Source organism: Letharia columbiana (genome assembly GCF_014066305.1).
Source record: "Letharia columbiana isolate WasteWater2 chromosome Unknown Sc0000003_s0, whole genome shotgun sequence".
NCBI lineage: Eukaryota > Fungi > Ascomycota > Lecanoromycetes > Lecanorales > Parmeliaceae > Letharia > Letharia columbiana.
In genome coordinates this window covers 1,403,239-1,430,194 of record NW_023501039.1, presented here as the reverse complement: position 1 = coordinate 1,430,194, position 26,956 = coordinate 1,403,239, and the positions used below count along the sequence as shown (strand labels likewise).

General features: G+C 50.8%; 16 protein-coding genes across 16 annotated transcripts; 10 read left to right on the top strand and 6 right to left on the bottom strand.

The window, feature by feature from the left end:
• Window positions 1–167: 167 nt before the first annotated feature.
• On the top strand, window positions 168–2,971 carry HO173_001944 (uncharacterized protein; the record flags this gene model as incomplete). The annotated part of the gene is made up of 2 exons (XM_037303880.1): window positions 168–461; window positions 515–2,971. 2 exons carry the CDS (start codon window positions 168–170, stop codon window positions 2,969–2,971), a joined length of 2,751 nt encoding a protein of 916 aa, XP_037169602.1.
• Window positions 2,972–3,596: 625 nt separating this feature from the next.
• On the top strand, window positions 3,597–4,607 carry HO173_001943 (uncharacterized protein; the record flags this gene model as incomplete). Its single annotated transcript, XM_037303879.1, has 1 exon — window positions 3,597–4,607. The coding sequence occupies one exon, from the start codon at window positions 3,597–3,599 to the stop codon at window positions 4,605–4,607; it is 1,011 nt and encodes a 336-aa protein (XP_037169601.1).
• A 189-nt stretch (window positions 4,608–4,796) lies between these two features.
• HO173_001942 (uncharacterized protein) lies at window positions 4,797–5,511 on the bottom strand (the record flags this gene model as incomplete). The annotated part of the gene is made up of 3 exons (XM_037303878.1): window positions 4,797–5,039; window positions 5,109–5,327; window positions 5,398–5,511. 3 exons carry the CDS (start codon window positions 5,509–5,511, stop codon window positions 4,797–4,799), a joined length of 576 nt encoding a protein of 191 aa, XP_037169600.1.
• A 1,055-nt stretch (window positions 5,512–6,566) lies between these two features.
• Window positions 6,567–7,333, top strand: HO173_001941 (uncharacterized protein; the record flags this gene model as incomplete). The annotated part of the gene is made up of 2 exons (XM_037303877.1): window positions 6,567–6,879; window positions 6,972–7,333. 2 exons carry the CDS (start codon window positions 6,567–6,569, stop codon window positions 7,331–7,333), a joined length of 675 nt encoding a protein of 224 aa, XP_037169599.1.
• Window positions 7,334–8,001: 668 nt separating this feature from the next.
• Window positions 8,002–8,730, top strand: HO173_001940 (uncharacterized protein; the record flags this gene model as incomplete). Its single annotated transcript, XM_037303876.1, has 4 exons — window positions 8,002–8,067; window positions 8,136–8,319; window positions 8,410–8,563; window positions 8,616–8,730. 4 exons carry the CDS (start codon window positions 8,002–8,004, stop codon window positions 8,728–8,730), a joined length of 519 nt encoding a protein of 172 aa, XP_037169598.1.
• Window positions 8,731–8,803: 73 nt separating this feature from the next.
• Window positions 8,804–10,793, bottom strand: HO173_001939 (uncharacterized protein; the record flags this gene model as incomplete). Its single annotated transcript, XM_037303875.1, has 4 exons — window positions 8,804–9,109; window positions 9,257–9,515; window positions 9,571–10,167; window positions 10,477–10,793. The coding sequence occupies 4 exons, from the start codon at window positions 10,791–10,793 to the stop codon at window positions 8,804–8,806; spliced, it is 1,479 nt and encodes a 492-aa protein (XP_037169597.1).
• Window positions 10,794–11,286: 493 nt separating this feature from the next.
• Window positions 11,287–12,813, top strand: HO173_001938 (uncharacterized protein; the record flags this gene model as incomplete). The annotated part of the gene is made up of 6 exons (XM_037303874.1): window positions 11,287–11,326; window positions 11,431–11,505; window positions 11,568–11,636; window positions 11,691–12,049; window positions 12,105–12,747; window positions 12,803–12,813. The coding sequence occupies 6 exons, from the start codon at window positions 11,287–11,289 to the stop codon at window positions 12,811–12,813; spliced, it is 1,197 nt and encodes a 398-aa protein (XP_037169596.1).
• A 623-nt stretch (window positions 12,814–13,436) lies between these two features.
• Window positions 13,437–14,421, top strand: HO173_001937 (uncharacterized protein; the record flags this gene model as incomplete). The annotated part of the gene is made up of 2 exons (XM_037303873.1): window positions 13,437–13,983; window positions 14,036–14,421. The coding sequence occupies 2 exons, from the start codon at window positions 13,437–13,439 to the stop codon at window positions 14,419–14,421; spliced, it is 933 nt and encodes a 310-aa protein (XP_037169595.1).
• Window positions 14,422–14,599: 178 nt separating this feature from the next.
• On the bottom strand, window positions 14,600–15,391 carry HO173_001936 (uncharacterized protein; the record flags this gene model as incomplete). Its single annotated transcript, XM_037303872.1, has 2 exons — window positions 14,600–15,239; window positions 15,330–15,391. 2 exons carry the CDS (start codon window positions 15,389–15,391, stop codon window positions 14,600–14,602), a joined length of 702 nt encoding a protein of 233 aa, XP_037169594.1.
• Window positions 15,392–15,584: 193 nt separating this feature from the next.
• HO173_001935 (uncharacterized protein) lies at window positions 15,585–15,944 on the top strand (the record flags this gene model as incomplete). Its single annotated transcript, XM_037303871.1, has 2 exons — window positions 15,585–15,632; window positions 15,693–15,944. The coding sequence occupies 2 exons, from the start codon at window positions 15,585–15,587 to the stop codon at window positions 15,942–15,944; spliced, it is 300 nt and encodes a 99-aa protein (XP_037169593.1).
• Window positions 15,945–16,280: 336 nt separating this feature from the next.
• Window positions 16,281–17,490, bottom strand: HO173_001934 (uncharacterized protein; the record flags this gene model as incomplete). The annotated part of the gene is made up of 2 exons (XM_037303870.1): window positions 16,281–16,876; window positions 16,944–17,490. 2 exons carry the CDS (start codon window positions 17,488–17,490, stop codon window positions 16,281–16,283), a joined length of 1,143 nt encoding a protein of 380 aa, XP_037169592.1.
• A 372-nt stretch (window positions 17,491–17,862) lies between these two features.
• HO173_001933 (uncharacterized protein) lies at window positions 17,863–18,360 on the top strand (the record flags this gene model as incomplete). The annotated part of the gene is made up of 3 exons (XM_037303869.1): window positions 17,863–17,966; window positions 18,024–18,114; window positions 18,175–18,360. The coding sequence occupies 3 exons, from the start codon at window positions 17,863–17,865 to the stop codon at window positions 18,358–18,360; spliced, it is 381 nt and encodes a 126-aa protein (XP_037169591.1).
• Window positions 18,361–18,396: 36 nt separating this feature from the next.
• On the top strand, window positions 18,397–19,221 carry HO173_001932 (uncharacterized protein; the record flags this gene model as incomplete). The annotated part of the gene is made up of 1 exon (XM_037303868.1): window positions 18,397–19,221. The coding sequence occupies one exon, from the start codon at window positions 18,397–18,399 to the stop codon at window positions 19,219–19,221; it is 825 nt and encodes a 274-aa protein (XP_037169590.1).
• Window positions 19,222–20,481: 1,260 nt separating this feature from the next.
• Window positions 20,482–22,663, bottom strand: HO173_001931 (uncharacterized protein; the record flags this gene model as incomplete). The annotated part of the gene is made up of 7 exons (XM_037303867.1): window positions 20,482–21,018; window positions 21,072–21,145; window positions 21,194–21,401; window positions 21,452–21,812; window positions 21,900–21,914; window positions 21,963–22,440; window positions 22,501–22,663. 7 exons carry the CDS (start codon window positions 22,661–22,663, stop codon window positions 20,482–20,484), a joined length of 1,836 nt encoding a protein of 611 aa, XP_037169589.1.
• Window positions 22,664–23,546: 883 nt separating this feature from the next.
• Window positions 23,547–24,175, bottom strand: HO173_001930 (uncharacterized protein; the record flags this gene model as incomplete). Its single annotated transcript, XM_037303866.1, has 3 exons — window positions 23,547–23,966; window positions 24,021–24,096; window positions 24,144–24,175. The coding sequence occupies 3 exons, from the start codon at window positions 24,173–24,175 to the stop codon at window positions 23,547–23,549; spliced, it is 528 nt and encodes a 175-aa protein (XP_037169588.1).
• Window positions 24,176–24,479: 304 nt separating this feature from the next.
• On the top strand, window positions 24,480–25,691 carry HO173_001929 (uncharacterized protein; the record flags this gene model as incomplete). Its single annotated transcript, XM_037303865.1, has 1 exon — window positions 24,480–25,691. The coding sequence occupies one exon, from the start codon at window positions 24,480–24,482 to the stop codon at window positions 25,689–25,691; it is 1,212 nt and encodes a 403-aa protein (XP_037169587.1).
• Window positions 25,692–26,956: the final 1,265 nt, after the last annotated feature.

Here is a 26,956-nt window from a genome sequence, read left to right as displayed (position 1 = left end):
GGAGAATAGCCGAGTTTCCGATGGTGCGGGCAAAATAAAGTAAAACCCCAGAACATGTATGCTGCAAAGGCCTCAGCCCGGCTTGTAATCATACATGCATGGTCAAGTTTTGAAACTTGTCGTGTGTATAGAGGCATGCAGCATCTACGATTACGCCCATCCCAAGTATGCCTCCTTCGCAGCTCAAAAGGCTCAAAACATTGTTACGAGAACAGGGTGTCGTTGGCCCACAAAAGTCGAAGAAGCAGAAGAAACAAGCCAGCAAGAATGGAGCTCTAAAAGACAGCAGAATCCAGCGCAGTGCTGCACTACAAGGCATTCGAGAACAATTCAATCCTTTCGAAGTCAAGGCGCCGTCTCGCAGCAAATATGAGTTCGCGGGTAACAGAACTGTTGGAGGGAGGTTGGAAAAAGGCACAATATCCCGACCTGGAGTCACGAAAGGCCTGGGAGAAGAAAATGTGTGTTTCAATCCTGCCCTTGCTGATGTGGGCTGACCACAGACCTCATATAGCGCCGAAAGACTCTATTAGTTGAGATGCAGCGGCGCAAGAAAGTTGGGGGCATTATGGACCGCAGATTTGGCGAAAATGACCCAATGATGACACCTGAGGAGAGGGCTCTCGAGCGCTTTGTGAAGGAGAAGCAGAGAGGTAGCAAGAAGGATTCATTGTTCGACCTGGAAGATGCCGAAGAAGACGAGCAGCTTACACACTTTGGGGAGTCGTTGTCATTTGACAACCCGGGTAGCCCAGACGATTTCAATGAGGTTGATCTAGGCCATTCTGATGACGATCAAGCCAATGGACATGCCGAGGAAAGGCCACGCAAGAGGCGGAGACTGTCAGACACTGATTCGTCGGAAGAAGCATCTGTGGAACAGGATCGCGGACGGCTCGAGCGCCCTAAGACTAAGAAAGAAGTCATGGAGGAGGTCATTGCCAAGTCCAAGCTTCATAGATATGAGCGGCAACAGGTCAAAGAAGACGATGACGATCTTCGGGCTGAGCTAGATAAAGGTCTTCCTGATCTATTCGCACTCATGCGAGGCCGTCCAAGGTCGCCTCAGCCGTCTGCTGCACCGCCGCCTCAAGGCTCTGACATGAACCCTGATCGACTGGCTTTGCTGAACGGAAAAGATAGGTCCCAGGCCGACAAAGAGTATGACGAGCGTTTGCGCCAGATGGCCATGGATCAAAGAGCAAAGCCCACCGTTCGGACTTTGACTGACGAGGAAAAGTTACAACAGGAGGCACAAAAATTGAAAGACCTTGAGGAAAGGAGACTTCGAAGGATGAGGGGAGAAACAGAAGATAATGAATCCGATTCCAATGAAATTACGGAAGAGGTACCTGGAGAGGATAATCTCGACCAAAATGAAGAAAACATATTTGGTCTCGGTCCGGGCCTACTCGGACAGCATCGGAATCGACATCTTGATGTTGAAGACGAAGATGACTTTTTGATCGAGGACGACTTAGTTGCTAGTGAATCTGATGTGGACTTGTCAGGCGATAACGGATCTGATGCGTCAAAGAGCGAGTCCAGCGACGGCAGTGATGAGCAAGAATTCGTCCAAGGCTTGTTATCAAAAGAAGATGCTGGTAGGGAAGGCCTTAGCTTTTCCAAAGGCCAGGATGGTGTCCCCAAAGCGAACGGGGTGGCTGATGATCTCGCGTACACATACAAATGTCCAGAAACCCACGGAGAGCTTCTCAACATCACGGAGTTCATTGCGATTCAGGATTTACCAACAGTTGTACAACGAATCCGAGCCTTATATCATCCTAAACTCGCAGCTGAAAACAAATCTAAGCTTGGAAGGTTTGCAACAGTTCTAGTGGACCACATTTCTTACCTGGCATGTCAGCCCGACCATCCTCCATGTATCATTTTGGAGGCACTAATACGCCACATCCATTCTCTAGCCAAGACCTTCCCTGAAGAGATTGGGCGTGCTTTCCGGACACATCTCAGATCATTTGACGAAGACCGTCCTACTGCTCCCACTCCTGGTGATCTCATTATTCTGACAGCCATCGCTTCAGTCTTCCCTACATCCGATCACTTCCACCAAGTGGTCACTCCAGCGATGCTCTGCATGACTCGCTACCTCGGGCAGGAAGTCCCGCAATCCCTTAGCGATCTGGCTACGGGGACTTACATTAGTACTCTTTGCCTCCAGTACCAAAGGCTGTCGAAGAGATATGTCCCGGAAGTAGTCAATTATGTCCTCAATGCGGTGTGGGCACTGTGCCCTGTGAAGCCAAAGCATCTTCCAGGGCTCTTTCCACATCACCGCCTCCCAGATTCATTACGGATCCGTAGTACGTCAGACGCCATTGGAGAGCGGACGCAGCTGTCATTCTGGGACGTCGTCTGTGCACCACAATCCACAGAAGCTAATGACCAAAGTATCAAGGTCGTGCTTATCGAGACGCACATAGCTATAATTGAGACTATGGCCGAGTTGTGGGCCAAGAAGTCGGCCTTCTGCGAAGCCTTCGCTATCATCTACTCCGCTTTGCGCTTCCTACAGAAAACTGGGAAGCTCAACGACAAGACTAGGGAGGAGCTTCGGACAGTAGCACATAAAGTCCACGAACAACTTATACAGTCCCTGTCCGCCCGCCAGCCTCTTCGCCTTCACAACCACCGACCGTTAGCCATCAAAACATCCATTCCTAAGTTCGAAGAGTCCTACAATCCAGACAAGCATTACGACCCTGACCGAGACCGTGCCGAGATGTCCAAGTTGAAAGCCGAGCACAAGCGCGAGCGCAAGGGTGCATTGAGAGAGTTGAGGAAGGATGCTAACTTTATCGCCAGAGAGAGCTTGAAAGAGAAGAAGGAGAAGGACAGTGCGTATGAGAAGAAGTACAAGCGGCTGGTGGCAGAGATCCAAGGAGAGGAAGGCAGGGAAAGCAAGACTTATGAGAGAGAAAAGAGAATGAGGAAGGGGAGAAAATAGGGTGGTCTGTAGCAGACAAAAAACAAAGATGCTCATCTCATCTATTCCATTTGACTATCCGCTTCGGTGGTGAAGCCTGTGTGAGATCCTGGAATGACCGAGGTGATTGATCCCTTCGCGCTGTCGCTCTTTCCGTCTTGTTCTCACCGTGCACTACTGCATTTGGCTCAATATACATCTTTTGGCAACTTCTCTCTGCGCACAATCCAGCCAAGTAGCTTTATTCAGGATTATCCTACATGACAGAGGTCGCTACTTTACTATATCGTCCAAAACATCGCTTTTAAAATCTCCGAGACCTTGATCGCAGGGAATCCGGGGAGCGTTGTCAATCCCAAGGCTTCACCCTCCGCCAGATTCCCCGGCTATGGATTCGACATCAGACAGCTCGAGTGCGGCGATCCTTGCAGGTGAGATTTGGGAACTAGAACAAATCCGGATGCATTTGGAGTACTTAAACTTGCTCAAACCTTAGCGTCTCTATTTTGTTTTATTCGAATATATATAAAAAACAATTTCAGCTACTGAGAGTGAAACAACTCCAGACTTTACCAGCTCCGGCTCCCCATCCTCTTACCCTTCAACAACCATCTCCCTGACCTCTTGTCCTCCAACACCAGACGACATGGATTTCAACCAGTCAGACAACGAAGCCAGAAGCAGTGAGCCTATCGTCGAATCACAGGGCCAGGAGGACATTCAGCCCAATCACCAGGATGGCCTGAAGTTGGCGTCCGATGTCTCGAACCAAGGGGATCTAGGGGGCGAGTCAGCTCCAAAGGCGCCAGCGCAGGAGCACCTCTTTCCCAGAAGCCCGAAAGGCCAAGAATCTCCCGTCGCCATTGCTATCCACCGGGTAATCGATGATGACCATGGACCCACGGCGCCCTGGTTTCCCCAAAGCCCCACATTCCTTCCCGTAACCATGGTTTCGGAGGAGTGCTCCTGCAGTCCACGATCAGACGGCTCCAGGCAAGAGTCAAGAGAGCAGTCCCCAACAGCTGGACGACGGGACGGCCAACAGCCTCAACTTCGACAGTTGAACGGGTCCTCACAACATAGCTGGCGGGAAAGCGATATGGCTCAGACGCGGGGCTCCTCAGCCAGGGAACCATCACCTGTCGACGATCAAAGCAGGGCCGCGGCGGAGGTGGAACACCCAGAGAACCCTTTGAGGGCCGGTCAACCCGTCCTGGACCGGTATCCTCGTGACGATGCTCTAGGCGCTGCTTTTGACACCCCATCTCAATGGGAAAACGTCCTTCCTCCGATGCAGATGACTACCTCCCCGTTGCCGGACATGCCCGGGCCCCATCGGAATCCGGAGATACTTTTGCCTCCTCTTACCAACACCAGCCTGCCTTCGACCGCGGAACTCGTTGATGGCCCCCTGGTTCATCGGTGGCGCTCGCGGCCCGACTACCCATGGTCTGGCTTCTTGCCGGACGTGTACGAAAGCCGGCGCCTGGAATTGCAGACGGTGGACGGTGGGCCGCCTCGTCTAGTGCAAGGGCCCACGCAGCACCTCGGGCCACCACTGAAACCGTTTGATGGCGCAAGAGCCGGGGAGGTGGCTATCGAGCAATGGAGGCGTGTCGTGAGGGAGAGAGAGATTCGCGAGGCAGGAGGAGTGTAAATTTGTGATTTCTCACGCAGGATTCGGCAATGCTGTTTGAGAAAAGATTGTCAAGGTTGGAGACGGGATCGGTCGTCGGATAGATTCTTTTTGTACATATCGCCGTGCGTATACTTAATGCAGATGCACGCTTGGGTATCTTCGCATACATTAAACCCATGAACCTGCCGAAACCGGAGAATCCAGTACTCAGTCTCCGACTCCACCCCGGGCATAAGTAATCTTTAACCTCTTCGGACCTCTACCATCGTTGTCCTCCTCCTCTTTCTCACCCTTCTTTTTCTTATTATTCGGGCCCGCCTTCATGTTTGTCGAACTCGCCGGCGTGGCATGATTGCCCTCCCTCACCGACAGCGGACCATTCGGGTTACCTGACGTGGGGGTGGGGGCGTGGGAGGGTGTCGTCTGAGCCGACGAGGTCGGGGAGAGCTCCTGACATCACCGAATACTCAGCACACCGCCTTCCACATCGACCGCATCGAGCCCGCGCCTACGCCTTACCCTCATGAAGCTCGCCGAACTCCTCGAAAAGACCCGGTCGCTCTCCACGACCTGGCCCTTCCTCCTCGTGTTCGTCCCGCCGCCCGCGCCGGCGTTCGTGGCGCCGGCCGTGGTGGAGGAGCCTTTGATGTAGTTGTCGAAGCCTTTGATGATGTTGCCGGCGCCCGTCTCTTCGAGGTAGGAGGCTTCGTAGCGGAAGATCTGGTCTTCGAGGGTGGCCTGGGAGGGGAGAGGGGGTCAGCACGATAGGCATGCTGGGTGGGTTGTTGGGGGTGGGGAAGGATGAGACCATGTTCTTGTCCAAGAGGCGCTTCTTCTGCAGCGTTTCGCGCAGGTCACGCTTGAGCTTCTCGTAGTAAGGGACGCCGCGGGTGTTGTCGGTTGGGGGGATGTTCTCGGCCATGGTGCTGGATGGAGGGATTGTTGGGCGCGAGCGGTGTGAGTGGCCGTTGGAGCAGGTGGGATGGTGATTGTCGCACGCTCGCGGTTCCTCTTCGGAAGGGTTAAGGTATGCTTGGCAGGACAAGGTTACGTTACAGAAATCTAAAGTTTCTATCCGGGCCCTTTTTTCTACTACCACCACTACCACTAAAATTAGATTGCTTGGAGCAATTTGGGATTGATGCTATCCGTCACGTCGTTGCCCTAGATCATCGACTTCTAAGGTAAAGTAAGATACTTGCCTATTAATAAATTGAAAAATGATTTAGGTACTTGAACTTGAAGTCTCTCACTAGTAAGGTACCGCGGTAGGGCTGCAAGATACTTTACGCTAAGCTATCTATGGGCTCCAAGTTGGTCCCCAATGGTCCCCAATAGGCATGATCAATTAGCACCCGCATCAGCGCCGCCCGGATCTTTCCGAATTGTGTCTACGAGTATGTACATCGGTACACTATTCCCCCCAGCCAATACAGGGGATCTTTGGAGGTCAATGATAAGGAAACAGGGTTAAAACGTGTTGGGAAGAGATGACGACGGCGATAGCGAGATGCTGAATGGTCCTATTGCTTGCAAAATACGACATGCGACTACCATACAGTGCACGATACTACCTTACTTTATCACTTCACACAATACCATGATGCCACATCATGGGGGGGGGCGGGGTTAAATAGGCCTAAGGTAAGCGAGGTTTTGGGAGATTGGCCCAACTGGGCTGGTTGGCCAAATTGCTCCCAAGCACTGCCAAGCACTGCCAAGCAAGGGCTGGGACGAGCCGCCTGGTAACGTGCAACCCCACTCGTGCGTCAAACTAAGGTAAAGTAAACTTTGATGACGGATAAAAGCTTAATGTGCAGATTGCGCGCAACATGATTTTCAACATAGTAGGACGGGGGAAATTGTGGGAGCAGGGAGAGGGAGCAGGGAGCTGGGAGCAGGGAGAGAGGATGTCTGCGCTCTGCTGTTGCTGTTGCGGTCCTTCCCCATACAACACCATCACCGTACACCTCCACTATGTTCATCCCCCTCCACTCCTTCTCCTCCACAACCCTCATCCTCACCCTCCTCCAATACCTCCACCCGGTATCCTCTCAGACCAACCTGCCCTCCTCACCCACCACCACATCCTCTTTCCCCACAACCTCCACCCCGGTCGACTCCCCCTATTACAACTTCACCTATCCCACCTTCCCGGATGACTACGACAGTGGCATCCAAGTCTCGTATAAAGACATCATCGACGTGTCCTGGATCGCGAACGGAGTACAAAACACGCCCGTGCTGCAGATACAGTGCTGGACTCGAAATGATTCGAGTAGCTTCATCTGTGCGTACTTGATCTAACCTACCCCTCTTTCTCCCCAACCATCATTCCCGATGAAGGCATGAACTAACAAACCTTTAATTCTTCCCTGCCAGACTACCAAAGCCGCCCATCCTACACCCACAACATAACCTCATCCCCCAGCCCCGAATACCCCCTCCCTCTCGCACGGTACCGACAATACAGCCCCTGCGAACTGCGACTCCTGGATCCCCATCAGACGTCCTTCACCAATGGCAGCGAGAGCGCGACGAGTGTCGCGTTCTTCATCAGCGAGGACACGAACGCTTCGACGGCCGGCGTGACCTGGAGCGAGGATAACGCGGCGCCGAAAGTGGCGGTGGATGCGGGCGTCGCGACTGCGGCGAGTGGGAGTGCGGGCATGTATCATAAAGGTGTGATGGCGTTAATGTGGGCGTTTGTGGGAGCGTTGGCGGCGGCTACGGTGGTGTTGTGAGGAGAGGGATGGACGGATGAAAGAAGGAAGGGGTGGATGAAAGAAGGAAAGGATGAAAGAAGGAAGGGATGAAAGAAGGAAGGGATGAAAGAAGGAAGGGATGAAAGAAGGAAGGGATGTCAGGTCTACGCTTCTCAACAAGGATGAATTAATACCCTAATAATCACAAAATCGATAACATCGACGGATAGCGACTATAGTAAAGAATAAGCTCTATAAGTAAGATGATAAACTCTAATTCATCCATGTGAACGTGATCAACCTTCGAGATACGTAGGGTACTGAGAGATTGTCAGTTGTCACAGCTGAGAAACGCGGCAGCAAAGAGAAGCATAGAGTGACGGGTGTGTGACAATATCAAGGAATTCGCAGCGTGAAGGCCGCATTGTGTGTTTGTGCTCGCGTGGCCCCCCTTGCGCGTAACACGAGCGTAAAGCGACGCTGATTCTAGGCCCAATAGGGGCGCCGAGGCCCTCGGGCCGAAACTACACATTTGTGGCTTGGCGCTCCTGCCACGACGACATTCATTCCTGAGGGGCTTCACTCCGCCCGAATTACCCCTTGCTGCTTTTTTTTGGAACCAACACCCCATCAATGTGCGCTTTTTGGGACCCGTAGTCAGAGTCCGGACAACGAGAGTACGAACCGGAGCCCGAAATTGCCCAAAGATGGACCACGGCGGCATGGACCACGGAGGAGGAGGGATGGACATGGGACACAGGTGCAACATGAACGTCGGTATCCCCCCGTCCCATCCGAACCACCCAAAAAACATCCCTCCCGTGCTGATGCACGGCACCAGATGCTCTTCACCTGGGACACGACGGACCTGTGCATCATCTTCCGCTGGTGGCACGTCGGGTCGACCGCCACCCTCCTGCTCTCCCTCGTCGCGGTGGCCGTGCTCACGGCCGGCTACGAGGCCGTGCGGGAGGCGGGCCGGAGGTACGAGTCGAGCGGCGCCGAGTACGGGAACAGTCTGCCGAGTAAGTGACGGTCCGTGGTTGTTGTCGTTGTCGATTGCAAAGGGGAAGGTCGGAGCCGCGAGAGCTAAGGCTTGATGTGTGTCTTCCAAGGTGATGATGATGATGATGGTGATGATGATGGTGCTGGTCGAGATCGGGGCTCATTTCTCTGGTCAGGGAAGGGCGCCGGGCGACAGGAGAAGAGGGTTAGACTGGTCAAGGCCGCGTTTTACGCGGTGCAGGTGTTTTACAGCTTCTTCATTATGTGGGTTTCCTCCACAGCGGCGGTCTGTTGATGCGCGTGCTTACATTTGCAGGCTTCTGTTCATGACATACAATGGCTGGGTCATGCTTTCCGTGGCCGTGGGGGCATTTATTGGCTACCTTGGTTTTGGTAATTCTAGCCCAACAAAGAGCGTGGCGTGCCATTGATGGGCATGCTTTTCTGTAATTCGCAAGGCGACAAACCCCTTTTAGCAACGTACTAGCAACGTACATGATGTTCTCAAGGCACATCCTCGGCGTCGTCGTCCCCAAATCCAAAATTGAAGGCATTAGCATTTGCAACATGCTCGTCGTCTCCGTTGACTAGCTGGTCCCATTTTCTCTTCTTCCCTCCATGTATCTTCTCCATTTCCCCGAGGGCTTTATCCAACACTTCGGGATGCACTCCACGCATTTTCTCGACAAACAACTCATAAGGGTTGTTGATATCATTATGGAAACCCGAGACTTGGTCCGGCTTGGTTTTCAAGAAGTCCAGTACGTTCACCAGGTGTGCTTGGGGGACAAAATTCTGTGTGATGGCGATCTAGCACATTTCGGGGTCAGCATTTCCACTCCTAGACGAAGGTCTGAGTGAGACGGGTGGTAAATCGGGTAATTTGTTCCTCAAACATGTCTCGCAACTCAAAAAGCAGTCTTCAACAAGAAGAGATGACACCGAGAATTGCCTTACGCTGGGACTTAGGTTTACCACCAGATGCCACCAACCTGAAGGCACATGTAACACCTCCCCCTCCTTACAAATGCCTTCCGCACAGCCTGACATTGCTTTTGCTTGTGCATGAAAGCCTAACATCCATTCCGCAATACTCAAAGGGCTGGTGACTTCGCTTTGATCCTCTGACACAAAGACGCCAGGTGGGGGCGGCTGGGATGGAGATGTTGGGAACATGATCCAGTACTTTGAGCCACGGAGGACCGCATTCCAAGCGCTAGAGGCTGCGTTAGACAGTCAGGTATGAGCCCGAATCGCGTCAATGAGCATACCTTGTAGCATTCGGGTCTTTGTGGAATGTGCTTCCACTTCTTTCCGGGCCTACAATAAGCCATCGACTATCCGGCCTCTGCTCGCCCAAGACTGAGAAGAGATCTTCGCCGAAACAACCTGGCGCCCTGTACTGGCCATCTTTGCCGACACGAATGTCCATCTTCTCGACGAAAGAACGATCGAAGAGATATAGTGGGCTCTCGTCCTGGTTATCATTCATATACTCAACATATGTTTTGAGAGGCCAATCGACGGCCTCTGCTCTGAAGCTGACGTCGCCGTACTTCCCCAGCATGGCTTCGGTAGACCACTCTCGATAGACTGGCCATTCTCGCACAGGGTCGGTCAGGATGAATGGTCTATCGGTCCATGCATGACTGAACTCAAAAGTCGAGAGGTCTTGTAGCCGTGGGATAGCGTTGCGAGCTGGTATGTTACTCGTGTAAGGAACCAGCGAAGTGTGAGCGCAGAGGAAGGGCCGATGGAGGACATCAGAGAATAAGTTCTGGCAGGATATCTGGGAACGACAGGTTTCGGGCAAGTTGAAGTAGGTAGAACGCCATGTTCCACGCCACGCAACAATGGAAGTGGAAGACCTAGAAGATGGCCTTTCAGCATGCGCTTGTCTCTTGAATTTGTGATGCACAACACGTGAGAAATTGCTTGTGTGCAGATCTCTAGCCCGTAGCCGATGTTCGAAGACAGCATTGAGATATTATGCATGATATGTACATTTTCTGGGAACAAGTAATCCCACACCCTGAACGAGCCTGCCTTGAATTCATATGGGCCAAACGACGGCAACAACAACGAAGGTCCCGACTACGAAATTCGAGATGGCTCTTGTGGCAACGATGCCAGAAAACTCCAAACAGTCCAAAAAACCGGATATGGGGATTTCATACTCAATGCATAGTGTCTTCCACAATTCTTCGAGTCTGGAGAATGCGTACAAAGCCTTGCATGCACAACCAAGCCACTTGAGTGAGGCTGCATCCAGAGATTCCAGCACTTGAATGAGTAGTTCGTCGGGCAATGCCGCAAAGGACCCTGCAGCCATCTTGATGTCCTCGGTGGCGGTGTATGCGTTTCCTGCGGGTCTGATTCTTAGGGGATGTAAGGGTACCAGTGAGTCATGTTCTGCAGAGCTCGTTGGAAGAGTTTGACTTGAAGTTTCTCTTGGAGTCATCTTTTGTGAGGAAACCAAGACATTGCCGGCCATTTTCAGTCCAGTGCTGTGAGCATAACTCCCCCAAGCTTGTCTAGATTGGCATTTTGTTGTTTTGCATGATGTATATTCATCAGTAGAATGGCTAAAGGTCTGTGTCTATGTAGCTACTTGTTACCCATAGGTCAGGTCCCGATAATCGTGGTAGGGGTTCAAAGAGACGCCACCTCGGCAACACCTCGGCAACTAGCAGCTAGCAGCGCTAAAAATTGAGTCTAGAAATTTGAGTACATAATTTTCAACCGCTGTGCGACTCTCTTTTTTTTCACACCTATTACCAATACTTACCACAAGACACCAACCACTCCGATATCAGACCAGCACTCGCAAAGAAGTGCCCTGATATCTACATAATCACAAGTTTTCACAAACTCATCTGGCCGGACACCTCCAAGGTCCGTCTTCAGACAGCCTCACCACTACCTCTACAACACAAACAAGATCACGAACCTGAAGGTCGTGATCTTTTGCGAAACAAGTCGCAATCATGGCTTCCAACGATAAGGGGCTTGAGGAGATCCCAGAAAGTACGTCGACGCTTCCATCGAGCTCTGGCGCTTGGCACCAAGAAACCCCGATCCTTTGGTTCTTTGCAAAGTCATGGCTGCCAGGCTGACATAGTTGTTCCTAGCACAAATCGAGTCCAACTACGATGAGGTCACCGACTCCTTTGACTCCATGAGCTTGAAGGCCGAGCTTCTTCGTGGTAAGTTAAAAATACAAGATGCGCCAACACTGGAAACGCCTCGGATTACTGACGTCTCTTAGGTGTGTATGCCTACGGTTTCGAGCGCCCATCTGCTATTCAGCAGCGTGCTATCATGCCAGTCATCAAAGGTACATTGGTAACTCCACGCTATATCGGATCATATTTCCTGACATTTATTGCAGGATCGGACGTCATCGCACAGGCACAATCTGGTACTGGGAAAACCGCCACATTTTCCATTTCCGTCCTGCAGAAGCTGGACCCCAATGTCAAGGCCTGCCAGGCTCTGATACTTGCTCCCACTCGTGAGCTGGCTCAGCAGATCCAAAAAGTCGTTGTTGCAATCGGCGACTTCATGTCTATCGACTGCCATGCTTGCATTGGAGGTACTAGCGTTAGGGATGATATGCAAGCTCTCCAGGCAGGACCCCAGGTCGTTGTCGGAACTCCAGGCCGCGTGCAAGATATGATTCAGCGTCGTGTCCTTAAGACCGACTCGATGAAGATGTTCGTCCTCGACGAGGCCGATGAGATGCTTTCTGTTAGTATTGAATTCTTCCGAGAGGCTCATGATACCTTTGCTTACTATATGGCAGCGCGGTTTCACAGAGCAAATCTATGACATCTTCCAACTTCTCCCACAGTCGACTCAGGTGGTCCTCTTATCCGCCACTATGCCTCAAGATGTTCTCGAGGTCACCACAAAGTTCATGCGTGACCCTGTCCGTATCTTGGTCAAGAAAGCCGAGCTCACCCTCGAGGGTATCAAGCAGTTTTACATCGCTGTCGAAAAGGAGGACTGGAAGCTAGACACTCTCTCAGATCTGTACGAGACGGTCACCATCACACAAGCTGTGATCTTCTGCAACACTCGGAGAAAGGTCGACTGGCTCACGGACAAGCTTACCGCTCGTGACTTCACCGTCTCTGCCATGCACGGTGACATGGACCAGGGCCAGCGTGATTTGATCATGAAGGAATTCCGATCCGGATCCTCCCGTGTCTTGATTGCCACTGATCTGTTGGCTCGCGGTATCGATGTCCAACAAGTCTCGCTGGTCATCAATTACGATCTGCCTGCAAATCGCGAGAACTACATCCATCGTATTGGTCGCGGTGGACGATTCGGGCGAAAAGGTGTTGCTATTAACTTTGTTACGGCTGATGATGTACGAATGATGAGAGAGATCGAACAATTCTACAGCACTCAGATTGAAGAGATGCCGATGAACGTGGCCGGTAAGCATTGATCATCTCACGTGATAGCCTGGAGCTTTGCTGACCTTTTCACTAGATCTCATCTAGAGAGCACGACTGTTCGCACATTCGAGAGTGCCAGGCTGCGTGGCATTGCTTTGGTGTCTAAAAAGGGCATCCAGGCAATTGCAGCACAAAATCTTTTCCTTCCGAAGGGGTAGTAAGGGGTTGTTTTCATAGAAGGGGGTTTCGATATTCGATAGATTGCTCGCAGGACAGCTGGTATCATGCTGGCGGTGTTCTATTTCCTTTCGCATGCAACGGCAGGTCTCATGATTCAGTTTCTGCATCTCCTAAAAGTCTTATGCTTGTCCTTCGCTAGGCTGAGGCCGAGGCTGAGATATGCGTTGGATCCTCATGTTTCGGATCTCGTGTTCAGTATGAAAGTTGCTAGTATTACGCTCTTGAATAGATCGATCAAATACAAACAGTACTCCTCGAATGCTGTCAAAATTGGGATCCAAAATGCTGGATGGCTTTGACGGCTCGCTAAGTTAGTCTCGATTTAAATACAGATTGTCTCTCCATCCATCCATCCATCCATCCATCACTTTCATTTTCGTTTTCAATTTACGGCCTTCCATTCCTTCGGCAGAGCGCGTTCTGATAGCTGAGCACTTGATGTCCAGATTGTTAAGTTACTGCTGCATTCTATTCATCGCGTCACTCCAATGGCTGGACCGAAGGAAGAATGGTTGATCTGGGATAGGCGTTTCCAATTCGGATACAGCTGCCTCAATCAACGCTTGAAAAAATTTGAGGCCGTCACGCAGCAAATTGCGCAGCTCGACCAACAGACTAAACATCTGACAGCCAGTAGCAGGCATCTGCAAGAGGATAACGACGGCTTGACAGACAAGATTCAGCAGCTCCAGCAAGCCTCTTACCAGATCGCCCAGCTCGACGAGCAGATTCGAGACTTGGCAGCCAGCAGCGGAATACGGAAGGAGGAGAACAACGAGTTGAACGACAGGATACTGCGGCTCGAACAAGAAGGCATTCGACGAGATCAGGAGAATCGGTTGGTACAAGAGCAGCTGATAGAGAAACTCAGTGTGCAGGAAGGGGATTTCAAGAGTGTGGCTGTCGCCATGAAAGGGATGCATGAGAAAGCCAGGGCAGAACGAGGACAGCGAGGAGAGGAGATCCAGCAGTTGCGGTCACAGGTCGGAGATTTCATTGCAACCAGGCGCACACCTGGATGGGATGCCCGAGATGGTAAGTCAGGAGGGCGTGCCATACACGGCAGTGTCGGTAACGTTTGGCATAGCATCCAGTGAATCGTCTCAGGCCACTGCAGAGGATGGATGGATGCCGAGTAACCAGCGTGCCGAGCAGCAGCGGCTCAGCGCCGCTCACCAAGACATCGAGGTCCAGGGCGTGCTGATCAGGGCTCAAGCCTCCTTCACGCTGTTTGAGAACCACTTGAGGTACGCCGAAAAGGCCTTCGAGCGCTACGAGACAGAGGCCGTGCACGCGTTTGTGAACAGCGCACGAGAGGAATACCGAATCGCCTTGAGCAACAAGCTGGAGGAACACGGCGGCGAGTGGACCTGGCAGGCAGCAAGGGAGGAGGGTCATAGGATAGTGGAAGCTGAAAAGAAGACTCGGAGGAGGAGCACGCGGTTTAGAGCCGGGTCTTCTCGGCCATCGTAGGCTCGAGGGCGCCAGCTGTTGGCCAGTCTGATATTGCTCTGTCAAGCCGCTCAGCATTGTTCACTCTGTTTGGCCTTGCGGCACCAGTCTAGCTTCACCTAGCTTCTTACATTGCAACATGCACATAGCAATGGACAAGGACAAGGAAGTTCACTTCGCTCAAAATACATTCACACCTCTACGTCTCCTCAAAAACATACAACCCCCCTTTCTCCTCAACTCCAACCTCAATCCCCGCCTCTTCAATCTCCTTTCCCCCAACCACGACCCCCGCCCTCATCACATCCCCCACCTCCACCTTCCCCACCCCCTTCGGCGTCCCCGTCAGCACGATATCCCCTTCTTCCAGCTTCATAACTCGACTGATCTCACTCAAAATCCGAGGAATCCTAAACAGCATCAGCGCCGTACTATCTCTTTGCCTCTCCGTTCCATTGACTGTAAGCCAGAGCTCCACATCATGCGGATCCGTTATGGCGGATTTGGGTATGTATTTTGAAACGGGGAGGAAGGTGTCGAAGCCTTTAGCAGCGGTCCACGGAATGCTTTTCCTCTTGGCTTCTTCTTGTACATCGCGCGCTGTCATGTCGATGCTGACGGCGTAGCCCGCAATGGCATCAAGAGCTCCTCTTTCGTCGTCTTGGGGTAGATCCTGGACCTTACGGCCCATGATCAAAGCGAGTTCGACTTCATAGTGGAGATTTACGCCCTTTGGGCGGAGGACGGGACCTTGGCCCGGTTCAAGGATCGAGGAGGGAGGTTTGAGGAAGAAGAAGGGTTTCTTGGGGCGGACATTATTGAGCTCTTTTATGTGGTCTCTTTGGGTGTATCAGCTGGAAATTCTAAGTCAACCTTAGGCGCAGACACCGGAGAGCGGTTGGATGAGATGGATACGGAGTGGAGCATACGCATAATTTCTTCCGATGCAGACAACTTTGCGGCAATTGGCCGCGATGCCACGAGTGGCCATTTGGATAGAATCAGGATCCAATTTTTCTGGTTCAAGTTTGCGAAGGGACTCCCTATGATGGAGGACCTCGTTGTTCTCTACAGTGGGAAAATGCCCCTCGCCAAATCCTGGCGTCGATCACGCAAGTCACCAACTTCGCTGTTTGCCTCTGTTCCACAGTGCGATTTCCTGCTTGATCGATACTTCTTTCATCATGCAGATCGCATCGATTCTCTCCGATCTGACCTCTCTTCGTGTCTGCGTATGCTGCACTAAAGACTCTGCTTCTATCTGAGATACGTCAAGCTAACACCTTCAACAGGATCACTCCGCAGCCCTTGCACTCGTCTCGGTGCACAGAGCCGGACGTGTAGACGACGATCGAAAGCTGAGTGTGAAAGCCAAGGAGGATGTGGATATGCAGCGGGCAATAGATCTAGTGGAGTTGCACTATGGTGTCAAGATGAAGCACCTGCAAGGAGAGGAGGGGCTGAGGCAGGGGAGGAGAGAAGTTGACATGGTGCTGGAGAAGCTGGAAGGTGACAGTCTTAAAGATAAGAGAAGTCGAGGATGAGGATTGGCAGGAAAGAGACCTCCAGTCCTGTATGATAGAAGAAGTCTCTGCGTATGGACCGTCAAGAGGAGAAATGAATTGCGCAAAGGACCGAGTACGTAGGAGGACATGGAAATGTAGGCTGATGGATTTGAGAGACCCGGCGCAAGGGTCTTCATTTACGGGCATGTCTATCGATTTCTACAGTTAAAGCTGCGCCCACCTAGGAGTTGCTTGTGGCACTCGAGCAAAATGAAAGGGATCCGAGGATTGACAGTGCAGAATTGCTAGCAGAGCTTGTCAAAGTCGTCCGGGAAGTCTGGCGCATGGACCGCAACATCGACCGGAGTTGAATCCTCAATTGTCAGACACAGCACCCGCAACACCTTGGGGAAGCAATACAGCTCCCGTGACGGACCCTACAGCTTCCTGCGGAACCAACATTGTGGCAGCTTCTACGCCGGGTTTTGAGAGGTCAGGAACCGTCATGTTCTCCCCGTTAGCCAATAGTCTCAGCATTTGCTTCGTGGGAATAGCCAACTGTCGTCCTAAGGTAGCTTTAAGGATCGTCTTCCTCGCAACAGCGTTCCTAAATTTTCGAAGGTACAGCTTCCGTTTTTTGACCCTTTGGTCTTCGGAAGCCTGCCATGCGATGGGCCTTAGAGACATGGATTGCATCGGAGGTGTATCCGTCAGGTTGCCGTCTTGAGTAGAGTGAGGGGGCTGAGAATTTCCTTCCTGAGGCAGGCTCTGGCGTTCAGTCGAAAGGACCTCATCAATCGTACGCGAAGCTGGGTTCTCCGCTTCGGATGAGCTAGGCCTATGGACCATGATTTTTGGTGTCGCATAATAGGGGACCGAGCTGGACGGACCGGAGATTCTGTCCATAACAGACGATATCGGTGTTGTAACGGGTGTCGCAGGCCTTTCCTCCCCGAGTGGGACATCAGTGACTGTTCGTTACAGTGGACTGGTCAGCACACCCGGACAGCACATCACACTTCGTTGTGAGGTACATACGTGTATTCTTATAACCCACCGGTAGCTCAGTATCACCCTGTTGGGTCGTATCCTCGACAGATCCGCGTTCTGAAGCCGAAGCACTCATCTCGGCTACGTCCTCGACAGATCCACGCTGTGAACCTGGCTCTTTCTCCTCGGCTACGTCCTCGACAGAAATAGAATCCGAACCCGCAGCTCTCCTCTCATCGTTATCTGAATCTGCCATTGGTGATAAGCTATCACGAGGATGTTCGTCTGGTTCGTGTTTAATTGTTCCAGCGACAGATCCTCCAGCAGTAGGGGAGCTGCCGGCAGCGCTAAGAACAGGGGATGGTGGATCGTCTTCTCCGGTATGCAACTTTGATATCATTGTAGATATCATTGGGGTTGGGGGCTCCTCTTGCTCGCTATGGTCACGCAGTGAAGGAGATGCAGATGGTTGACTCGCTTGTGAAGATCGAGACTGTTGCTCATGAATAGGGACGAGGCGTGGCCAGCTCCAACCCGCAGAGCTGGATTGTTTGAACTCTGGTCTCTTTCCAATAGGGACAGGAGAGCTATGCATAGTAGAAGGATGCAAGTTTCGACATGAGGATTGAATGAGCGACTGATATATTGAGGTTGTGAGAAAGCATGCGCAGACTGAAGAAATATGTGGAAAAATACTCATCGTACTGGAGGCTCCTGCCAAAAACATCAATATCACATTTGAGAGAAGCCTTGCCATTTTGCAATGGGCGATTACGAGAGCCAGAGCCTCACTTGCCTATTTACCTCTTGTAGAATCTGAACGAGGGAAGTAACCTCACGCGCCTCGTAGCACTTCATGCCTTAATGGTAGGACCTTAGCCGCGCGACACGAAGGTGGAAATACTTCTCGAGAGCCCACCACTCCTCCCATTGATTCCACCGCACTATAGAGGTTGTGTTGCTTACCATGGCTTCGAGTGTGGATGCAAAGCTGCTCAAGTCGACAAAGTTCCCAGCAGAGTTCAGTCAGAAGGTTGACATGCAGAAGGTCAACGTCGAAGTCATGAAGAAGTAAAGAAGCTCGACGACCGCCCAGTTCCTAGAGTGATGCTGATGAAGGAGTTATAGATGGATCGCTGGCAAGATTTCCGACATACTTGGGAATGAGGATGATGTTGTTATTGAGCTCTGCTTCAATTTACTCGAAGGTTCACGTAATGTCAGTATATCCCAGTGTCCTCATACCTTGACCGCGATTGGCTAACCTCAATACATATAGCCTGATATCAAAGTGCTACAAATCCAGCTTACAGGGTTTCTCGACAAGGATACTGCCAAATTCTGCAAAGAGTTATGGTTGCTCTGCCTCAGCGCTCAGAGCAACCCCCAAGGCGTGCCCAAGGAATTGCTAGAGGCCAAGAAGCTAGAATTGATACAAGAGAAGGTAGGGTACGCGGTTGTTTAATTTGGTGGGTCGGAGCTTATGTTCGATTATAGATTGATGCTGAAAAGGCTGCTGAGGAAGCACAACGCCGCAAAGAACAAGAGCGACAGCGAGATCGTAACATTGATAACATCAGGCAACGAGAGAGGGGTGAACGAGGAGGCCGTGGCCGGGGCAGAGGTGATAGGGGAGGCTATCGTGATTTCGATAGGCGTCCTACACGAGATTCAAGGTCTCCACCTCCTAGACGCCGAAGCCCACCACCTGGCTTCCGTGGTCCTCCTCCCCCACGTGAGACTGATACATACATTCCACCTAGCCGAGGTGGCCGTCGTTCAGATGACAGGCGACGCCGGTCGCCTTCTCCTAGAAGATCGCCTTCCTACTCGCGGTCCCGGTCTAGAACTCCACCACGTCGAAGATACAAAGACGACGATCCTCCAAGACCACGCCGTCGATATACTCCAAGCCAATCTCGGACTCCTCCACGACGGACTTATGGCAGAGATAGAGGTCAGAGGGTTCGGGGACGTGGTGATGATCGAGCAAGATCCTACACACCTTCAGATACCTCTCGCTCACGTTCCCCCAGACGAAAAAGACGCTCCCCTTCCCTGTCGTCTCGTAGTCCTACACCACCTTCAAGAGCCAGACATTATGGCCGAAGACGGCGTTCGTCATCTCCATCGAGTTCTCGCTCAACAAGCAGGGACCGAAAACCTGCGGGCAGATCCAGAAAATCACTTTCCTATGACAGTGATGACAGAAGGAGTCGCGCTGATTATCGAAAGGGACCAAGACATCATCATGACCAGCATCGTAGCCCCAGCCCCAGCGGTAGCCACAGCAAAGAACGACTTTCTCCTGCTCCTGCACCATTAGACAAAAGTCCAACACCCCCTAGACAGAGAGATCGGAAGAGGCGTCGCTCCTTGCAGAGATACGCACCTGCAGGCAGAAGAAGGCGCAATACCTCATCAGTGTCCTCACCCGTTGACAAACGACGCAAGACAGCTGACTCTTCTGCGGACGAGGACACAGAGCCAAAGGGCATCAAACCGCAAAATCACCCTGCCGAGTCAGACAGGCATGTTGAGGTGGGTAATAATTCATAAGATCTGCAAATGTACTACCAACATCCTTCCCACAAGACGCCCAGGCTTGGCAGATGCCCATGAGGTCCTGTGCTGACGAACCTTTCCTACTTCAGAATCATTCCCCCACGCTCACAGCTACCGAGCTTCGTGAAAAGCTCCTCCGAGAAAAGGTAAAGGCTTTACGGAAGTCGAGCAGTACTCAAAAGGAACTCGATGCAGATGAGGGTTGATTGCATCACAGATGTGCTCATGTAACTCTCGATTTGCTATATTCTGAATCAAAAGAGATCCCACAGATAGCTTAGCAGCCTTTATTGCATCTTACATAGAGATATCAACCTCGAAGGCTTCTATTCATCGTGCAGCCTCTAAAGTGATGCACCTCAAGTATTCGACCTCGTGGAATTTGGAAGGTCCTTAAATGTTTCTCTTCAGCTATGGCAAAATAGAAGGATGTAGGCCCTTGACCGTCCTCAATGTCTTTCTCAGAATCGCCTGAAAAGCCAAATCTCTTTCCATCATCGGGGCATTACATAAGGACCTAAGGAGTGCTTCGTGCCGCTGCATGATGTTTTTTGAACCTGTTACATAAATGACTTGGATGTCTAAGGGCGTAGAAAATCAACACAACGATACTGAGAAAGTGCGGTTACACACTCATGACATCGCCCGGGTAACAGACCACATGGTTGCTTAAATCTCTGTGTAAAGCAAACCCGACTACCTATGATGCTGGGTGTCAACCACCAAACACGCAGGCATACGCTTTGCTTATGTACAAGACCGTCTTTCATTCTAAACTCCATTTTTAGAAAAAAACAGTATTTGAGTCGCGGATGCCAACCATCAGCAACTCTCAACCAGCACACCTAATCTCGCATTTTAGAGTACATCTCCCACACCCATCAGACTGGGACCATAATCAGTTGTCATATCCCGGACCATGCTGTGAATGGAGCCTTGCTGGTCGGGAATTGCTTGTGAATTTAAATGTCACTCTTAGGTACCCCAGATAGCGGATTCTCCATATAGAACCCGCTACTATTCAAGCAGTAGCCTCAACAGTCCCATCTACCGCTGGCGGCTTGTATTCTTTTTCTGGTGCACTCTCAATGGCAGGCTCATCAGTCTTCTCTTCCTCCGCCATCTTCTCTTGTTCCGTGGCCGTTACTTCCGGCTTCTCGGCTTCTTTTTCTCCCTCGGTAGTTGTACCGATCTTCTTCTCCAATTCCTCCCCATTCTCCTCTTCTGGTGCATCAGCCTCCTCATCTTCAGCCTTCATGGCCTGCTCATCAACCTCCTTGGAACTTTCGCCGTTGGTAGCGGGAGCATTTGTGGACGCTTCGGGCTTGGTCTCGTCATCTCTGTCACCTGCTCCCCCGCCGTTTGGGTCGTTGGATAAAGTCTCATTCCATTTTGCAAGCAATTCAACAGAGCGGGTCTTGAAGTGAAACTCTTCATCTAGAGGGATCGAAGGGAGCTTTAGCATTTGTCTCAGTACCTTATGGATCTTCGTCGTGCGGATGATGCTCCCTTCAAGATCTGGATAGGTCTCTAGCTCGCTCAAGAAGTCGGACATAGACTGTTGCATCTTAGTATGGATTTGAGTTATTGGAGATAGAGGCTTTGACAAACTTTCATCTCGTCCTCCTTAGGCATGGTATCACGAGAAAGGAATCCTCGCTGTAATTTGTGCCGGTAATAGAGGACTACTTCGACTCAGTACCAATAAACTCGAAGGTTTCGGATATCCTTACCTTTCTTCTCCTTCATCTCCTTGATCTGAGCTGGGGTCGGAGGCTTCTCTTCGATTTTGGGAGTGACGGCCTCTTCCTCGCTTCCGCTCTTCGTAGCTGTAGCTTTGGCTTTGGGTTTCGCCGTCTTCTTCTTAGTGGATGATTCAGCTGCTGGTGTTTTAGGCGTAGTCAATTTGAGCTTGGTTGCTGTCTTGGGGGTCTTCGCAGGCTTAAGCTTGTCAGTGAACATCTAACAATGACCGTCATGGAATTTCCTACCTTTTCGTCGGCATCCTCACTGTCGTCCGCCTTTTTTCGCTTCTTCGACTTGGGCTTCTCTGCAGCTGCCTCGTCGTCGATATCCATCTCCTCGGCATCATCGGCGAGAGCAGCAGCGTCACCGCTCTTTCGAGAGGGCTTCTTGGTCTTCTTAGCTGCCTTTTCTTCTTTTAACTCTTCATCTATTTCAACGGCTTTCTGGTGATCTGCAAGCATGATCTTGAAATGTGCCAAATCATTGTTCTCTGCAGCTTTGCTATAAGCTGCAAGTAAAGTCTTCGATTTGCCCTTCTCTACTGGGTTCTTAGTCGTCTCAGATTCAACGTCCAGCGGTGTCAGCTCGGTGTTAGGGATCCAGGCACTGCGGAGACAGGTTAGCAACTGGCCACACGAAGTATCCCACATGGAATCAAAAACTGCGATAAAAAGGCGCATTCGGAGGACTCACAATTCATTTGTATGTCTAGACCAGGTTAGTAATAATCACTCAAAACGTAGGATATGATCTCACAGAAACATGATAGGGAATGTCCTCTCATGAGCCCGCTTGCCTCCATCAGCGTACTCTGGCCGCTTGAAAGTTCGATCTTCTAAAGCTGCGGTCACCGGTCGAGTGGTCAAAAGGCTCTGTGGAAGCATATCTTCATCGCAGACGACAGATGGCCATGGTGGGTGGCCCTTCATTCGAGCAATGTAATATTCGCCAGGTTGAGCATTGAGGTTCGTCAAAGGCCTCGATTTTTTCTTGTTCAGCTTCTTGCTCTTGTGTTCCGGAACCGCCGATGACTTTTTCCTCGAAGAACCACCAGTGCTCACTCTCTTTGATGGAGCAGGAGTACCGTTGGTGGGAGGAATGGCTGAACTGGATTCAGCTCCACGGGCATCACCGGTCTCTGCGGCGTCTTGCATTTCGGTATCTCGGGTATCTGGGGCGGAAGTGGAGGCCTTGTCATCAGTGGCGTGGCTTGTGTCGCCGTTGGTCTTGGTAGCTGCGAGAAGAAAACATGTCAGTCTGGTGTCAGAGCGGGGTTGCTCGAGATTGGACGTACCGTCGGCAGATTCCTCTTGTTCTGCTCCTTCCTTGGGCGGCTCAAAAGCACCCTCGTCCATCGTTATATCGGCGGCCTCAGCACCATTGTCTTGTTGCGAGTGCTCCATCTCATTACCTAATGTGGTAGGGTCAGGTAAGGCGACGTTTGTCTCTTCGGCCATAGTTGAGGGTGACAGAATCGCAATAATGGAGATGGTCGGTGAAAGTTCTGTGTGGATGTGGATTAACACGCGTTTCTGAATAGGAACTGACGCGAAATCGACTGTATGAAAATGATCCAATTCAACAAAAGCAGTGACGATGAAGCTTGAAGATGTCTTTTGTATTGGTGTTGAGTGAAGAGTGGAAATGAAATGACTTGCAAATTCTGATCGCGGTGGAACGAGAGATGCGCAATTGTGTCAACCACATCGTTGTGAAAATTACTCTAGAGTACTATGAGAAGCCGCTTACATAAGATTGTCTCTCTCAGGCTTCCTAGCCACCTGCTATTGTCCGTTGACTTCACTGAATAAAGGTTTATGAAGGGTATGATTGATGATATCTGGTTTGTAGAATACAATAGGTGATGACAAAAAGAAACGGTTGCGCCCGGTCGATATTGAGCAATGATGTTGAGTGCGGAGATTGAAAACCAAATCATCCTTTTTTGCACCCCAAGCCTTTCTTGTCCCATTATGATAAACCAGCAGTACGAAGTATAACATCATGGGCAAGGGCGACCAATTTGTTGTTCTGTAGATCAGGTTGAAGCATCGCTACAACACAAATTTATCTTTCCTTCAGCATCACAGTCTTCGATGATGAGAACCGAGAGTAAAACTGCGTGCACAGGCACTACCATCCAGTCCAGCACCGAAGAAAGCAGCTTTGCTGGAGATGGCAAATGCATGTCAAGATCACAAAAGTTTTGTGAGCTTCGGAGCCAGAGGTGTGAAAGGCAGCTATCATCAGCGCCGTGGCTTTGATATTGTTTGATCCGATATTTCGATACATGGCAATCATGTCCCAATGCCTTTCTCGTTCCTTTGCCAGTCAAAAGCTCTATGGTTGCACGACGCCCCGTGGCACCAAATCAGCCAGCTCTCCACACTTCTTGCACTTCCTCTTTTCATCCGAGGCCTTGAACCCATTCACTGCCTCCTTGATCTGAGTCCCAAGATCTGTACAATGGAACGCTTCCTCGTTCACAATATCTCCACAATTCTGGCAGTACCACCTCAGCCGATCCTTGCTTTCTGCTGGCCTGGGCTGCTCTAGCACGATGCCAACTGTATCTGCGAATCGCACTGGGTTGTGTGGCGTGTTGGGAGGCAGCAAGAACATCTCGCCCTCGTGGATTGGAATATCTCGGAAGTTGCCGTCGTCTACGACTTTCAGGAGCATCGAGCCCCGGTATTGGTAGAACCATTCGGCCGTCTCGTTAATGTGGTAGTCTGATCGAGCGTTTGGTCCACCGACAATCTGGAAATCCATGAGCACCCTGTAGCTTGTGATCGACCGTTACTACCAGCGTACCATTACAGTCACGTCATCTTTATAGACACAGTAATTATTGATTGGTGGCTTGAGTAGATGGGAATTCTCCTCCAGCCTGATAATTTGTTAGGTTTACAGTCGAAATATGGCGCCGCTACTGACCATTTTGGGATGTTCAATGGACTCGATAGCATATTGGGGCGATTTCTGGAAAATTGAGGTGAGTGGGACAAGTGCAATCTTCGCAAGTCATGATGAGCGACTGCATTCGATGCTGCACCAGTTCATGAAGAGCAGTGGTTTTTCTATGACGAATTGAAGATGACAAATCTGGTAATTACAGCTAGGGCCAAATGGATAAAATACAATCGGTATCCATCACCTACCTCACCCACAAAAAATATATCGTGGAGAACGAACAGCATTCGGTTAATAATTCAGGCAAAACCCACGTAACGATGGTTGGTCTACCTCCATGAGGCTCCGTCATACTTTACAATGGCAAGTACACCTCAAGCACCAGTCTATCTCACCACGCAAAAGTCCCTCGCTCACCGATTGATCCTCTCCACCCTTACTGGCCGTGCAGTTCACTTTAAACAGATCCGGCCGTCATCTCTTACTCATACCGGCCTCGCCCCTCACGAGATTTCTTTTCTTCGCTTACTCGAAGCTGTCACCAATGGGTCGCAGTTTGTAATCAGTGTTACGGGAACAGAGCTGCTCTACAAACCAGGATTGATAACAGGGAGCGCACCTGGCTCTGGTGCCAGTGGTGGGGTAATAAAGCATGAGCTGCCCGCTGAGTGTACCAGAGGCATCAGCTACTTCTTGGTACCCTTATGCCTCCTGGCACCATTCTCAAAAGCCCCGATCAATGTCCTATTCACCGGTCCTGGAGTAATTACTTCTGCCACACCCTCTGGAGATTTGTCTGCAGACAGCGTGCGAACAGCAATATTGCCTCTCTATGCACAATTTGGGATAACAGACAATATTGAACTGAGGATTTTGCGGCGCTCCAACGTGAGTACTGGTGGGAAAGGAGGAGCTGGCGAGGTCCAGCTTGTTTTCGGGCATCAGGTCCGGCTTCCTAAGACGGTACACATAATGAATCCTGGACGAGTGAAAAAGATACGAGGTGTTGCATATTGCACAGGGGTCTCGGCCTCAAACAACGCTCGGATGATTGAGGAAGCCAGAGGAGTTTTGAATCCGATGACGGCAGACACATACATCTTCTCAGATGTGTCTTCTGCTCCCTACCCAAAGTCAAGGGACAAATCCGATACGAATCAAAACAGGAAAACAGGAGTTGGATTTGGGCTTTCCCTTGTTGCGGAGTCATCTACCGGATCGCTTTACTCCGCAGATCTTGCATCACCGCCGGCAGGAGGAGTACCACCAGAGGATATAGGGCGACAGTGTGCATACCAGCTCCTCGAGTCCATCTCTTTCGGTGGAGCTGTATCTCTAGCAGCCGCGCCTACTGTATTGACCCTTATGGCCATGGGTTCGGAAGACGTTGGAAGATTACAGCTGGGCAAGAATGTGCTTAGTAGCGAACCAATAATTGGACTTGCCAGAGATCTGAAAGCCTTTGGAGCCAGCGGATGGGGAGTACGAGAGCCTATCACAGGACTGGGCGGTGACGTGGTAGTGAGCGTCGTCGGCAGGGGTGTAGGCAATGTGGGAAGAAAAATTGCCTGAGGACGTTCAACCAAGTGAGGATACTAACTACAAGCCTCGAGGATGAGCCATGATTTCCCCCTAGGAATGAGGAAGTCCAGCAAGTGTCGTGGCGCTGCGATTCGAAGACGACTTTTGGCCCAAGCATTGTCAAATCCGCCTGCCAGAACGGGCGTAGAAGTGGCTACAGACCATTAACATTGCCAGGACCAAATACCTATGGTGCTCATTGCTGAAAGATGCAGATTAGCTGCACCTTCAGAGTAGTTTGGAATCTGATGTGAGTGGTGCAGGTAGGTCGCGAGCTTACGCGCATACCATTTCATGCTGTATCACACATTACTCCACGCTCATGTTATCTCGACATGATTCTCGTGAAGGACTTCTGACAAAGGCATGTTTTTCGCTCTGGTTCCTACTCGAGAAGCTTATTTATCATCGGCCGCGTGACTCTCGAAGTCTGGCGTCCCAAACTCATGTACTCACGAGTAGTCATAGCTTGCATGTTCATCAATAAGATTTCTCTTTCAGTTTTGGTTCGAGTCTCGTGGTCTTTCGCCAAGCTCTTAGCCTTGGCTCCATGTACGCTTGAAAGTATACAAATATTCTCGAATGTATCACAAACTCCTATCCCTGAGTCATGGTTCTGCAAAGCATTGTGATCTTAAAGAACGAAAAGTTGGTATCTATGCCTAGATTCTCCAGTTGGCATCATTTCTGGATTCCTGAAAATGATGCCAAGAGTGCTGGAGGTCGTCATCCACCAGACGGATGAGAGAACATAATGAGACGAAACTTACTCATGAAGACATGACCTTCAAAGCACATAGTACTTGCACTCTACACCTGTCTACTATTCAAGCCTGCATCATTTGCCATTTCGGGCAACGGTGTCAGTAAATGTTCCCCAACAAGTGCTTGGCGCTGCAATTTTTTTTGCAGATTTTTTTTTGCAGATTTCTCTTTTGAGCATATATCATTCTGTGGTTGGTAAAAATACCGCATATTGTCGCTTTCTGCAGTTTTCCTGTGAGTCACAGCTGTTTAGTCGAATATCCTGTAAATATATAAAGCCCTTGAAAACAGTCCCACTTCCTACATCTTCACCATCACCACGTCCGTCTGTTACCCAGCATACAGCTCGAGTAATAGACATTCCATCTCTCATACTCCTTGCTCATAAGATCTCCTTACTGTCGATACGCATCTAAACTCTCCCATCACCATCACCGTCACCGTCACCATCACCATCATAAGACACATATCGACAAAATGGACACCTTTAC